The sequence below is a fragment of the Palaemon carinicauda genome, chromosome 38 (genome assembly GCF_036898095.1).
Source record: "Palaemon carinicauda isolate YSFRI2023 chromosome 38, ASM3689809v2, whole genome shotgun sequence".
Classification (NCBI taxonomy): Eukaryota; Metazoa; Arthropoda; class Malacostraca; order Decapoda; family Palaemonidae; genus Palaemon; species Palaemon carinicauda.
The window spans coordinates 30,834,795-30,849,784 of NC_090762.1; the positions used below are offsets into that span (position 1 = coordinate 30,834,795).

Here is a 14,990-nt window from a genome sequence, read left to right on the forward strand (position 1 = left end):
TTTGGAGTCAGGATGGGGAGCAACACTAGGAAGAAAGGAGATTTCAGGCTCTTAGGAAAAGAATCAGACCGGATGGCACGTCAACAGGAAAGAGTTGATGGCCATTCTGTTAGGAATGAAGGTTTCAAAGACTCGGTGTCAGGGAGGATAGTGGAGGTCAACTCGGACAACACCACGGCTCTAGCTTACATCAGAAAGCAAGGGGGAACTCACTCTCTGTCTCTGTTTGAAACAGCAAAGGAGCTCCTTCTGTGGTCAAAGGGAAACAAAATAGAACTGCTAACAAGATTCGTGCAGGGACAGAAGAATGTAAGAGCAGACATGCTCAGCAGGAAAGGGCAAGTTCTTCCCACAGAATGGACCCTCAACCACCAGGTCTGTCAGAGTCTGGAAGTTATGGGGGAGACCTTTAATAGACCTCTTCGCCTCCAACCAAAATAAGAGGATCCCCAACTATTGCTCCCTAGTTCTGGACGAGGAGGCAATAGCAGTAGACGCCCTCTTGATGGACTGGACGGGGATGGACACATATGCGTTCCCCCCATTCAAGATCATCAATCTGGTCGTAAGGAAATTAGCTCTCCTCGAATCAGGAAGAATGATCCTAGTAGCTCCATTCTGGCCAACAAGAGAATGGTTCACGGAAGTGGTGGATATGGTGGTGGACTTTCCAAGAAGCCTTCCTCCAAGTCCAAAGCTTCTCAAACAGCCCCACTTTGAGAGGTATCATCAAAACCCCCTCGCTCTAAGACTGACTGCCTTCAGACTATCGAGAAGCTTGTCAGAGCGAGAGGTTTTTCTGCGCAAGCTGCAAGAGCTATCGCCAGAGCAAGGAGGGTCTCTTCGCAAAGAGTCTACCAACCTAAGTGGGAAACCTTAAGAGCTTGGTGTAGGCAGCACAAAGTTTCCTCAACCACTACCTCTGAGCCAAATAGCGGATTTTTTGTTGTCCCTCAGACAGGATGCTAAACTGGCCGTACCCATGATTAAAGGGCATAGGAGTATGCTCTCAGCCGTCTGTAGGCACAGCGGCTTAGATTTGTCTCGGAATAAAGACTTGCAAGATCTCGTGAAGTCTTTTGAGACAACTAAGCAGGCTCAGTTAAGGCCCCCAGCTTGGAATCTGGATATGGTTCTGAAGTTCCTATGTACCAAGAAGTTCGAACCCATCTCACAAGCGTCTCTTAGAGATGCTACGAAGAAAACCCTCTTCCTGATGGCTCTGGCCACAGCTAAAAGGATCAGCGAGGTTCAAGCTATTGAAAAGCAAGTGGGCTTCAACCAGAATGGGGCAGTATGCGCATTGAGAATTGACTTCCTCGCCCAGAACGAGAGCCCTGAGAGCGTTTTTATCTCACACTAAGAATGTTAGAGGTGCATCTAATTCCTCATGGTGCTCAGTGAAAGATCCGCAAAAGCCCCTCTCAAAGAATGCATTGTCATTCTTCCTGTGGGAAACTATAAGAGAAGCTCACCTCTTGTGTGAGGAGGAGAACTTCGGCCTTTTGTAAGTAAGGGCTCACGAAGTGAGAGCTATTGCTACTTCGCTGGCATATCGTAAGAATATGTCAGTTAGACAGATTATGGATGCAACGTTCTGGAGAAGCAACTCGGTGTTCGCCTCTCATTACCTCAGAGAGGTAAGAGTGGATTATCAAAGGTGTTACACCTTGGACCCATATGTAGCTACATCTTCTGTATTAGGAAAAGGAGTTTCTACCTCCCCTCAACCTTAGCTTTTGTATGCCTGTGCTTGGGTCGAGGTTTTTACGGTTGTCTGAGGACTTTGACTTGTGGTACAGTTCCCTCAGTCTAGCTAGATAGTTTATATCTTTTCTGCAAGGTTAGGTGGTTAGTTTGAGTAAGGTTGCAGTTTTTTTTAAAAAAGGGGCATAGGTAGTTCTGAAGTCTAGTCAAGTTGTTGGTCTCACCCCATTTGACAGACTTGATCGAGTTGTTTTCAGCATGGCAGGTTCACTCCTGACTGAAACTCCTAAGGAAAAGCGACTCAAGACGCAGAGGAACCTTTGAAGTCAGCTACCTTAGCAAGTAAGGAATCAAGGTGTTTTTTCTCCTATTACTTATTGTTGTTTTTCCAACGATGTTAACTGTCTCACCCTCCTCCAAATGTGTGAATCAGCTATATATATATATATATGTATATAACTGCCAGGTTAGTTCTATTCATAAAAAAGGGATTTTGACAAAGGAAAAATCTATTTCTGGGGAGATACCTGTGACGCCCGGTGAAACAGAGAAAAGGGACTCTACCATTAGACAGCACGATTCAGCTGTTAAGAAATTAGCAATTTCCTAAAGAAGTCAGAACATTCTCGCATGACTTCTAATATGGCCATATCATTCTTTAAGTCCCTATTTGACAAGGGCCTAGCAGCTAGCACTATAACTATGATGAAGTCAGTTCTGAAAAAGATCTTCCTCGTGGGTTTCAATATTGACCTGGCAGATTCCTATTTCTCATCTACACTGTATTCCGAAGGCATGCGTAAGGCTCAGGCCTTCAGTTCGCCCACAAAAGGTCTCTTGGTCTCTGAAAGACGTACTAAAGCTAGCTTCGGACATGGATAACGAATCCTGCTCCTACATCACTCTTCTTAGGGAGACCTTATTCCTAACAGCCTTGGCCTCAGGTGCTAGAATCTCAGAATTAGCAGCTCTCTCATGTAATCCTGAAAATATAGATTTCCTCATGAAAATGGAGTTTTTATGATAAAACAAAGTTTTATGAATACTTACCTGGCAGTTATATATATATTTTAAGGCCCACCCACCTCCCCTCTGGAGACAGGTCGGGCAAAGATGATCTGAGGAACAGAAAACGGGAATGATTCCAAGTACCACCCTGTAAGTGTTGTTAACCACCTAACCGCACAACCACCACACGGTGGTTGCCGCGAGTTTTGAAAAATTCTGCCGGACGTCAGAGACTAAGCTATATATATATATAACTGCCAGGTAAGTATTCATAAAACTTTGTTTTATCATAAAAACTCCTTTTTCACAGCTGAAATTAGAGAACTTTAGAATAACTTAGGCTACTTGCTGAATCATAGCACTTAGTCCAGAAACGGTAGTTAATGAGAGAATCGAATACCCTAGTAGACCTGTTGTATTTCAGAATCTGATTGCATTTGGCAACCTGGAATTTGGTACTGAAAACAATATATAGCTTAATATTAAGCCTCCTAACAATATCTTTTAAATCTCTTGAAGTATGTGTTCCTTTTGACTCCTCGAAAACCAAGATACCTATCATTACTGCTCTGCTGGTGGTACAATACAGTACTATTAATGACTGGCAAAATTTTAAGAAAAACAAGGGAGATGATTTACTACAAGGAGCACAACCTGAATGTGAGCGATGTCTTTAAGCTGTATTCTGCTAGACCTGCTCTACAACACATTGAAAAACCTGAATTTGGTTGTTCGCTTTAACTGCTAGACATGAAACGACCCAAAATCAGGATCCTTCAAAGGAAAGAGAACACTAAATCAGAGACCTTATTTTTACCTTATTGGCATATCTTCATAACAGAAAGCCTATCCTAGGAATAATTCAATATTAAGTAAATCACCTTTTTTTCCTATGCGACCTCATCTAAGAAAATGTAAACACTCGGCTAATTGTGGTGTTAGCTGATTTTGAGCTTCAGTTCTGCTATTGAGGATATGCAAATACTGTAGTCGTCCCCCGCTTTTTACAAGGGTCACCTATTTTTTGGTATTTATGGGCATTTCAAACGTTTACAAACTCTCCCCTCACTCCAATAACACTTTCCCACACTGGCCTCTCCTATCTGTACGTGAATAATACTTGTTGCTTACACATACCCTTAGCAAGGGGGGATTGGGTATTGTCTTTGGTATCCTTGGAAGATTCCTATGACTGAGAACTCTTATATGTAGACTTAGTCACATTGCTAGTATCATAGGCACACTACTTGCATAGGCCGCTGGCCGTGCATAGCACGGTATTTAGCGAGGTGTAAGGGTTTCTACCAGTTACCTGCAGAGCATGTACGGAGAAGTAATTTGTATTTTTCCTAACGATACAAACCTGTAGCTATTTATGCAGATTGGCCTGCCAGCACCTGTCCCCCTAGAAGTCCTACTTGCAAGCAAAAGTAGTTACTCAACCCAGATGTGTGAGTGAGCGGGATTGCAGTCTCCCCCCTCCCCTCCATGACCAGCCGATGGGTGGTTAACACTCACTAAAAGTCTTATGGTTCATCTTCCAGCTTCACCAAAAGTAATATCCCTATAAATAGCTACAGGTTTGAATCGTTAGGAAAAATACAAATTACTTACAAATTTGTCGTTTTTATCATATTTTTATTTTCTTTTTTATTTAGATAGAAAATTATTATTTTACCAAGAAAAGGATTAAAATGCACCTATTTAGAATCACTGCAAATTTAAGACCAGGGCACACTAGAAAAATTTGGCACAAAGTGAATTGGAAAAAGCTTGTAACAACTATTCAGTGGAACCTCTACATACGATTGTCTTTACATACGATTGTTCCAACACCCTAAGTAAAATTTGATCAAATTTTTGTCTCGACACCCGAAGTCTTGCCCCAACATCCAACGTAGATCGTATGCGTAGAATTTTCTCGAAGCGTCGATCTTAGTTTCTTGTTTACGCTGGTGGGCGGCAGCACGTCAGAGGGACGCCATTGAGCGTCGCCTTAATCAGTTCTCTGTTCTCGTGCGCATCGTGTGGTTGTCCTCTGTTCGCTCCGTTATTAACAGTGCTTATTATCTTCCTTTTTCACATTTTGTTTTTTGATTTTACGTATAATAATGGGTCCTAAGAGGCATGGTTTCGGTTCAGGAAGTAGTAGTGGTGAGAAAAGGAAGAAGTCAATGCTTTCATTAGAACTAAAGCAAGAAATTATAGAAAAACATGAGCGCGGTGTTTGTGGGAGTCATGTGGCTAAACAATATGGCTGGAATATGTCTACGATCTCGACGATCATCAAGCAAAAGGCATCGAAGGGGATCACCATTATTTCTAAACAACGTAGCCCTACTCTGGAAGAGATGGAACGCCTTTTGTTGATATGGATAAAGGACACAGATTGTTGGCGATACGATCACTGAAACGATCATTTGTGAGTAGGCCAGTGCTATCTATTGTGACTTGAAGGCGGCGGCCTCTGGGGGTGACACGGGATAGTTCAACCGATCCTACAACTCAGGAATTCAAGGCGTCTCGCGGTTGGTTCAAGAAATTTAAGAAACGGACCGGGATTTATTCAGTTATTTGGCACGGAGAGGCTTCAAGTTCGGACACCAAGGCTGCTAACGATTTTGTTAAGATGTTCGAAAAGATCGTGGAGGAGGAAGGCTACGTAAAGCATCAAGTTTTCAACTTTGATGAAACCGGTCTGTTTTGGAAGAAGATGCCTAATCGAACATACAAAGAGAAGAAAATTCCTGGACATAAGCCTATGAAGTATCGGTTGACTCTTGCCCTTTGTGCCAACGCCAGCGGGGACTGCAAAATAAAGCCGATATTAGTTTACCATTCCAAAAACCCTAGGGCATTTAAGGCACATAGAATCAATAAGGACATGCTGCATGTTTTGTGGTGTGCTAATTCTAAGGCTTGGGTCACTAGGCATTTCTTTGTTGAATGGGTAAACATAGTTTTCACCCTGCTGAAAAGAATTACCTTCAGGAGAGGAATTTGCCTTTGAAGTGCTTGTTTTGCCTGGATAATGCACCCGTTCACCTCCGAGGACTCGAAGATGATATCATCAACCGGTACAAATTCCTCAGAGTGCTGTATCTTCCACCGAACACCACCCCTATCCTCCAGCCCATGGACCAGCAAGTCATCTCTAATTTCAAGAAGCTCTACACCAAGTACTTATTTAAGCAGTGCTTTAATGTCATACAAAGCACCAACTTAACTTTGCGTGAATTTTGGAGGAGCCATTTCAATATTGTGCACTGCTTGAAGATCATAGATCAAGCTTGGGAGGTAGTAACTCATCGGACACTGAATTCAGCTTGGGAGAAGCTTTGGCCTGATGCTGTTTCTCCAAGAGATTTTGAAGGTTTTGGCCCCGACCCTGAACTTGTGCTTGCCGTAGAGGAAGACGTAGAAGAGATTTTATTCCTTGGCAAGTCCATGGGTCTGGAGGTCTATGAAGGTGACATCACTGAACACGTCGATGAGCATCATGAAGAGCTCACCACCGAGGAACTCAAGGAGCTACAAGTCATGCAGCATGATGAGTTCCAAGTGCAGTTGAGTGAGTCGGAGGAGATCGAGGAGGTAGGTCACATCTTAAGTTCAGCTGAAATAAAACAGATGTGGGCATATCATCAACACATGGTTGATTTCATCAATAAGCATCACCCACAAACGTAGTTTCGTAATTCGATGATATCTGTTTAACCCATTTCAGAAAAATTCTAAAAAGTCTTAACAAGAAACTTTCTCTTGGTAGTTTCTTTAAAAAATCTACGAAGCAGTCTAGTGATCATAATGAAGAGAAAGAAAGTGAAGCAAAGAAAAGTAAGACCGAATTGAGTGAAAGTGATGCAAATTAAAAATAAAATAGAAAAAAGGTAAAAAAAGTATAAAATATAAGAATGAAAAAAAAATAAATAAGCTAAGTTAGGTTAAAGTTCACATAGTGTAAGTTAGAGTAAGTTACGTTACGTTATCGCAGTCGCCATCTCTACCTCCTCGCTGATATTCCATCTCCTCCTACGTAGCAATTCTTACACCTGCGTTGGCCTGTCTCTAAGGTAAAGTGTCAATAAAAACACATTTTTATTTATTATTCCTTTATTCTTCTTCTTTGTCTACATGTTTTCCCACTTCTATTATTTCTTTCTTATTCTTTTTTTGATCTTTCTGTATTATGCATTTGTAATAATGTTATGTGTAATTATGTGTAGCAATTTATTAAGGAGTTATGCATTTGTAATAATGTTATGTGTAATTATGTGTAGCAATTTATTAAGGAGTTATCATGGGTTTTTGGGCTGTGGAACGAATTATTCAAATTACAGTGTATTCTTTTGGGAATATTTGCTCCAACATATGATCGTTTTAACATACGAAGCAATTCCTGGGACGAATTAAGATCGTATGTAGAGGTACTACTGTACTTGATACTTTTTTCTTAAAAATTCCTGCTTGATGGGTTTCTAAAGCCTCCAATCTGAGAGACATGTAAGGTGGTATATTTACAGTGTGCCTTGAGCAGCTGCCTGTTTGCAGCACCCAAATGACTTGAAAATATCACACGGAAATATATGTACTGTATTTTTGTGAGTTTATCTTGTACATTTATTTTCTGGTTTATTGTGTTGAAGTATAGAACACAGAGTTAGTATAATTTAGAAGTATATTCAGAGTACTTGATAAAGTGTATATGATGATTTTGAAATGTTATAGTTTTATTTTGCTTGCTTTTAGACATGAGCCTATTTTTGTTTGTTATTTTTAATCTAACATTTTCTCTAAATATTTAATTACAGGTTCAAGAAAATAGCCATCAACTTGAGGCCTTGAGGATTGATATCTCAAATGACAAACGCGTTTCTGCAGGTTCCCCATCGTTGTCAGAGAATGGTATGTGTATTTGGATTTTCATGTCTAAGGTAATCCTAAAGGAGTTTCACTTACCATGCACATCTTACTATGAACAATACTAACCCCATAAAACTCACAACACAATGACAAGGTTAATAAATGCATGGAGAAAATATTGAAAGCTGCACACCAAGGAAAAATGTCTGGGGATTATTGTTGCGTGCAGCTAGCATACGCAGACACAATCAACAGTTATGTTTAATGTTGAGGATCCAGGTGATTTTTCTATGCCTGGTTGGAGTGAATTGTTATTTTGGGTTCGTTATACATAAAAGGGTTTGAAGGTTATAAGGCACTCATGAATGGCAGAGGCAAGGGAAAGTGATAATATCCTAACCTAGGTAGTAGGACAATGTCTTAGAGACTGACCATATATAAATATGATCAGCACCCAAGCCCCTCCCCCTTAACGAGAGAATGCCTTGACAAAGTCATATGGTTTCTTCATGTTGTGAAGAATTGTGGCTGGCAAGAGGGCTCTCGAACTTGGGAAATTGCTCCCCAAGTTTGAAAATAAATTTCTCTCCTCATCTATTTCTTCTCAGTACAGTAATACCTTGATATACGAGCGACCCAACATACAAGAAAATTGAGATACGAGGAGAGTTCCGAGAAAATTTCCATTCTGAGATGCGAGGAAAAATTTTAGATATGAGGCACAGTAGTTCCCTATGCGGCCGCGTGTGCGAGAGGCTGATCATGAGGACAGTATCACTCGGTTTTTCCCGTCGGATCTCCGTCGCGTAAAGTTATCTCCGAGCATAGGCCATATTGTTTGCTTTTTTTTATGTGTTTTTTGCGAGAATCAGTGCAGAATTAAGTGAATAAACAATGGGTCCAAAGAAAGCGAGTGCAAACAAGGGTAGTGAGAAGAAAAAGCGTATGATGACAATGGAGATGAAGCATGAAATAATCGTAAAACATGAGTGGCGTAAGAGTGACTGAGCTGGCGCACCATTACGAGAGGAGTACGTCGACTATATGTACCATCCTCAAGCAGGAGGAGACTATAAAGAACACCAAGCCTTCCAAAGGAGTAACCATCCTTTCCAAGCTCTGTAGTGATGTTCACAACGAGATGGAGAGGCTTCTTTTGATTTGGATATAGGAAAAACAGTTGGCGGGAGATCGCGTAACCGAGACTATCATATGCGAGAAGGCCAGATGAATCTACGAGAACTTGAAAGGGAAGCAAGCAGCCGAGAAAGGGGAGACTTCGACGCCAGCGGAAACCTTCAAAGCCAGTCGTGGGTGGCTGGATAATTTTAAGAAAAGGACTGGGATACACTCAGTTGTGAGGCATGGGGAAGCAGTAAGTTCCGACGCGAAAGCCACGGCGGACTTCGTGACAACCTTTGCCTCGGTTATTGCCCAACATGGCTTCATCCCTCAACAAGTCTTCAACTGCGATGAAACTGGCCTTCTCTGGAAGAAGATGCCCAGGAGGACTTTCATCACAGCAGAGAAGAGACTACCGGGCCATAAACCCATGAGGGACCTGTTAACTCTAGCCTTGTGTGCCAGTGCCAGTGCCAGCGGTGACTGTAAGGTCAAGCCACTGCTGGTGTACCACTCTGAAAACCCACGTGCTTTCAAGAGCCAAAGGATCTTGAAAGAGAAACTGCAAGTAATGTGGCACGCTAATTCTAAGGCTTGGGTTACCAGGCATTTCTTCACAGAATGGGTTAATCTGTGCTTTGGTCCAGCAGTCAAAATATTTGACTGAGAAAAACCTGCCATTGGAATGTCTCTTAGCCCTCGACAATGCCCCTTGTCACCCTCCTGGTCTCGAAGAGGACATTCTTGATGAATTCCGGTTCATCAAGGTCCTTTATCTCCCGCCCAACACCACGTCACTCCTCCAGGCCATGGACCAGCAAGTTATTTCCAACTTAAAAAAACTGTACACGAAGCATTTGTTCAAGAAGTACTTCAATATCACAGACAACAACAATCTCCCCCCTCTGGTAATTTTGAAAGAACATTTCAACATCGTCCATTGTTTGAAAATTATAGACGATGCCTGGCAGGGTGGCCCAAGACGAACTCTTAATTCAGCGTGGAAGAAATTGTGGCCAGCTTCCGTCGCTGAGAGGGACTTTGAAGGGTTCGATACAACAGACCCTGATGACCCCGAACCTGTTGTGATGGATGAAATCATGTCTCTTGGAAAGTCCATGGGGCTGGAGGTAGATGAGGAAGACGTGAATGACCTTGTCGAGGAGCATCAGGAAGAGCTCACGACACTAAGAATTGAACAAGCTCCAGGAGATGACACATTCGGAGGTGTTGCAGGAGCTCAGTAGCGAGGAGGAGATGGAAGACGACGGCCGCCTTTCTACGGCAGAAATCAAAGACATGTTAGCGAAGTGGCAGGAGTTTTCTAATTTTATGGAAAAGAGGCACCCGGACAAGTTGGTGAGTGGTCGTGCGTTAGCCTTGCGTGACGACACCTGCGTGCGTCATTTTCGCAACATATTGAAGGGGAGACAAAAACGAACATCCCTAGATAGGTTCCTTTTAAAAAGGCCGTCAAAAAGTGCAGGTGAAAGATAGGCAAAAAGAGCCAAGCCAGAGGAAGAAGAAAAGTAAAAAAAAATGAAAACAAAATGTAGAATCAAGTTTAGTGTAACGTAAGATTAACATTTTATTTTTAAGTGTGTGTACTGTAAGCTAATTTCATTTAAGATGAATTGAAAGTTGAATTTAAAGTTGAATTTAAAGTTAAGGTTATATTACATAGTGTTACAAAAGTGTTGCATACCGAACATGTTGCCGTTAAGTCTATCTCCTCCCCATCCTCTCTCCCTGCTCCTCCTCCTCCGCACACACCGCCATTAGCTGCTACCGTCTTCCTCGAAGGTAAGAACTCCATAATAATGTTACATTTCATAACCAGTTTATAGCCTTTGTTATTTTGTCAGCGTAGGATGTTGATTACAACAATTATAAACATGTTTTTCCTCTGTAATATACTGTTTTTAGGGTTTTTTTAACGGATTAATTTGTTTTCAGTTATTTTGTATGGGAAAAATTCATCTGAGATACGAGGAAATTAAAATACGAGCTCGGTCCTGGAACGGATTAGACTCGTACCTCAAGGGGTTACTGTATTACTTCGACCTCCTAATTTTATAAACTTTCTTTTGTCTTGCTGTCCTAACTTTGAGTACTATTTCTCCTAAGTTTATATATATGTGTGTATGTATGCATATATATATAATATTCATTTTATCTGTTTATTCATTTATTTCTATTTTATTTAAATGGCGTGGATATTTCCACATTCGTTGTTACTGCCTGCTTAGATGAATGGGAGAAGGGATCACGGTTGGGAGGTATCTGCATTCAGAGCTATATGTGAGAATATTGGATGATTTCAGCCATCCGAAGATGGTTTGGTCCTTTTTGGAAGAACTATTCTCAAGGGTTGGGTCATTGGAATCCGGAGGGATCCAATCCTTGAGGTGGGACTCTTGGCTTCTGGCCGGAAGCCCATCATTACAGATATGGGGAAGATGATTCCATATATTCTTGGTCTTAGTTCTAACAGGTGGGTTTAGCTTTTTACACCTGTGCCTCTATATTTGTTTTGGTGCTATCCTTCATGTAGGGTATGGAGTGGACCATCTGGGAAGTATACTCTCATTGTGCCAATAGTGGAGAATGCAAATGTCCTTTCCAATGTATAATACTTTCTTAATATTCTCAAGCAGGTAAACCAACTTACAACAAAACATAAACAGACTAAATACAGCCCTCTACTATGAATCCTGCTGACAAGATCCCCCCATCCCCTGGATATGCTGACCCCCACCCCCACCCCCAGTACTGTTGACAACCTCTGGCGATTCTATTAGGGAAAATTCTGTTGCTGACTTAGGAATGAAGAAGGATCACTGTAATGTTTAGAAATTAAAATTCTTTCCTATATGCAATTTACCAATAAGCTGTCATTATGAAGTGTTATGGATGACTTTTAAAGCTTATTGTAAAATCACTGAAATAAGTTGAATTTTAAGGAAGAAGGTGAAAAATGGGAAGCATGGATCTACTTTGATAATCATGAAGAGGCTTTTAAAGCAGTCTGTGAAGTTTCAAAAATTAAAATTGATAATAGCAAGATTACCAGAGCACTATGCAATACTGCTCCTAGAAACCTGGATATCACCCTAGTGACTGGCATCAAAATGAATTTATGGACCCGAAAACAAACTTGATAAGAGAACAAAATCCTAAACCACCAATGTGGATTATAGCAACATCAAAGAGAGAAGAATACATCTATTTTAGATTTAGTAAACTAATACAACAGAAAGTAGGCGTATAGAGCATGGAGACTTTTCTAGATTTGGCAAGAAGTCCATTTTAATTCAAGCCAAATTTAGAACATACAGTGAACCCTCGTTTATCGCGGTAGATAGGTTCCAGACGCGGGCGCGATAGGTGAAAATCCGCGAAGTAGTGACAGCATATTTACCTATTTATTTAACATGTATATTCGGACTTTTAAAACCTTCCCTTATACGTAGTACTGTTAACAAACCACCCTTTAATGTACAGAACACTTAATGCATGTACTACAGCACCCTAAACTAAAACAGGCACAAATATTAAAGGCGATTTTATATCATGTGTTTCCTAAACACCTAAAAAGCACAATAAAAAATGGCAACCAATGTTTTGTTTACGTTCATCTCTGATCATAATGAAGAAACAAACTCATTTAGTGTACAGTACACATATATAGGTTAGTTTTTGCATCGATTATATTGATTATACAGTACTGTATGTTGATTTTTTTATTACCAATGTTTTAGTTTACGTATTTTTCTTAGGACTTCCAAATGAAATCTTTTTCTTTATGACGCCGCCTGAAACGACGGCGTGTACGCTCAGTAAACAACCACGCTCAGAACAAACAAGGCATTTAACGCGCATGATGATAGTGATAAATAATGATACAGTACATACAGTATTTACAGTAAAAGCATTTACAAAATATGTTACCTTACAAATATAAATTATACAGTACTTGTACGTAGCAAAGCAGGAAAACAATTTGAGAGAGAGAGAGAGAGAGAGAGAGAGAGAGAGAGAGAGAGAGAGAGAGAGATTGTTTTACGTACGAATGTAAATTTTAAACAAAAAAAATATGATAGGTTACAACATGTAGACTTTTAAAACCTTCCCTTTAACTTAATGCATACAGTACGTACATTACTAAACTATAAAACAGGTTAAAGTAAAAAATAAAGATTGTTACTGTACTCACCACGAAAGAAGTTCAAGAAAAACTTGAATGACGATGGCGATGAATTTGCTGCACAGTAGAAATGATGATGATGAAGCTGATGATGTGTTCTACTGTGCAGTCAATGATAGTATTTTACGTCTCTTCAGACGGAGGTGCCTTTTCCTGGGACACCTCTTCAACTTCTTCAATTTCTTCCGAAGGCGTACTAGCAGGAGGAACTGGCTCTTTTTTGCGAGGCTGGAAGAACATTGTGATCGGAAGTTGTTGCCGCTGCTTCTTTTTTCGATCCAAGAGCATCCTGTAGGGAGTCATGATGTCATCGACCTTATTTGAGAATTGCATCGAGCGAACCATATCCTCGTCCCACTCTTGTAACATTTCTTTCGCCTCCTTCATATGGTTGCAGAACTTGGCAAGCCGTTCTAATGTTAAGCCCGTTTCTTCGACATTTTCTTGGGTCTCTTCCTGGGCACCCTCACTCTCTTCCTCACTTGCCGATTTCGTCAGGTCTTCGAGGTCTGCGTCAGTTAGGGGCTGGGAATGGCAGTCCAACAACTCGTCGACGTCTTCAGTCGTCATGTCGCCAAACCCGTCACCCCCAATTATGGCAGCCAACTGCACAGATTTCCGTATTGCAGAGTGTTGGATTTCCGACGGAGTAAATCCCTTGTCGTCGTAAACAATCTCGGGCCACAACTTCTTCCAGCTCGCATTCACGGTTGCAGGTTTCATCTCTTGAAGTGCCTTTTGAATATTCTGCAGGCACGTGGCTATGGTGTACTGCCGCCAGTACGCCTTCAAGTTGAAATCTTCATCCTCGTCATCTTGGGCAGCATCCACACACGCAACGAGGTCCGCCAAGGTATTCTTCGTGTAGAGGGCCTTGAACGCCCTGATAACCCCCTGGTCCATCGGTTGAATTAATGACGTGGTGTTGGGTGGCAGGAACTCAACCTGAACGCCCTCACGCGACAGGTCAGTTGCGTGTCCACCAGCGTTATCCATAAGGAGAAGGATCTTGAATGGCAAGCCCTTCTCTAAGAGATATTCATGGACTTGCGGGATGAAACACTGGTGGAACCAGTTGGAGGTCAGCATCTTCGTAATCCATGCTTTTTGATTATGCATCCAGTACACGGGAAGGAGATTCTTATTTTTATTTTTCAAAGCGCGAGGATTTTTCGACTTATAAATAAGCCCCGGCTTTAACAAAAATCCAGCAGCATTGCCACACATCACGAGGGTAACGCGATCCTTGAATGCCTTAAAGCCAGAGGCTTTGGCTTCCTCTTTGAACAGGAAAGTTCGCGACGGCATTCTCTTCCAAAACAAGCCGGTTTCATCCATATTAAACACTTGTTCCGGCTTGTATCCACCTTCAGCGATAATGTTCTTGAAAGTCTGGTTCACGTAAGTTTCAGCAGCGGCAGTGTCAGCGGAAGCAGACTCCCCATGCAGGGAAACGCTTTTCAGGGCGAAGCGTTTCTGAAACTTCGCGAACCATCCTTTGCTGGCGGAAAAAACGTTGTTTCTGACGCTGGGAATCAGTGGAGGTCCCTGGTTGAGGATCATCTACATCATCATCTTCTTCAGCATGGTCGCCATCGTCGTCATGAGGTTCCTTTGCCGCAAAATTCTCATACAAGCTCAAAGCCTTTGTTCGGATGGTGTTCGTATCCAACGCTATGTTCTTCTTCCGACAGTCGGCAATCCACACAGCTAAAGCACCTTCCATGCGTACGATCGTTTTATTACGCGTTGTAACGACTCGCTTCGCTGATCTGCTAAAGGTGATTGCAGCAGTCTTTCTAATGTTCGCCTCGTCCTTCTTGATGTAGCGAACGGTGGATTCGTTGATGCCAAAATGGCGGCCGGCGGCCGCGTAACTTCTACCATCTTTTAACATGTCGAGAAGCGTAACCTTCTCAGCTATCGTCATCATCCTTCGGTGGCGTTTAGGCTCACTACCAGCCTTACTAGAAGCAGAACGCTTGGGAGGCATTGTAACAGAAAGTTCAACAAAAAGTTCAACTTAAAACAGTCGCACACAGCACAGATTAAACTTCACAAACTTAAGAACGTCTACTCAGCA

At 41.7% G+C, this 14,990-nt stretch overlaps 1 protein-coding gene across 2 annotated transcripts in view; it reads left to right on the forward strand.

Annotated features, from left to right (window-relative positions):
- LOC137630520 (microtubule-associated protein futsch-like) overlaps nucleotides 1–14,990 on the forward strand; it is a 143,881-nt gene that overhangs the window by 41,022 nt on the left and 87,869 nt on the right. For both annotated transcript variants that reach the window (XM_068362035.1, XM_068362034.1), the window contains exon 5: nucleotides 7,527–7,620. In XM_068362035.1, coding sequence (XP_068218136.1) covers nucleotides 7,527–7,620 — 94 coding nt within the window. The remainder of the gene's footprint in view (nucleotides 1–7,526; nucleotides 7,621–14,990) is intronic.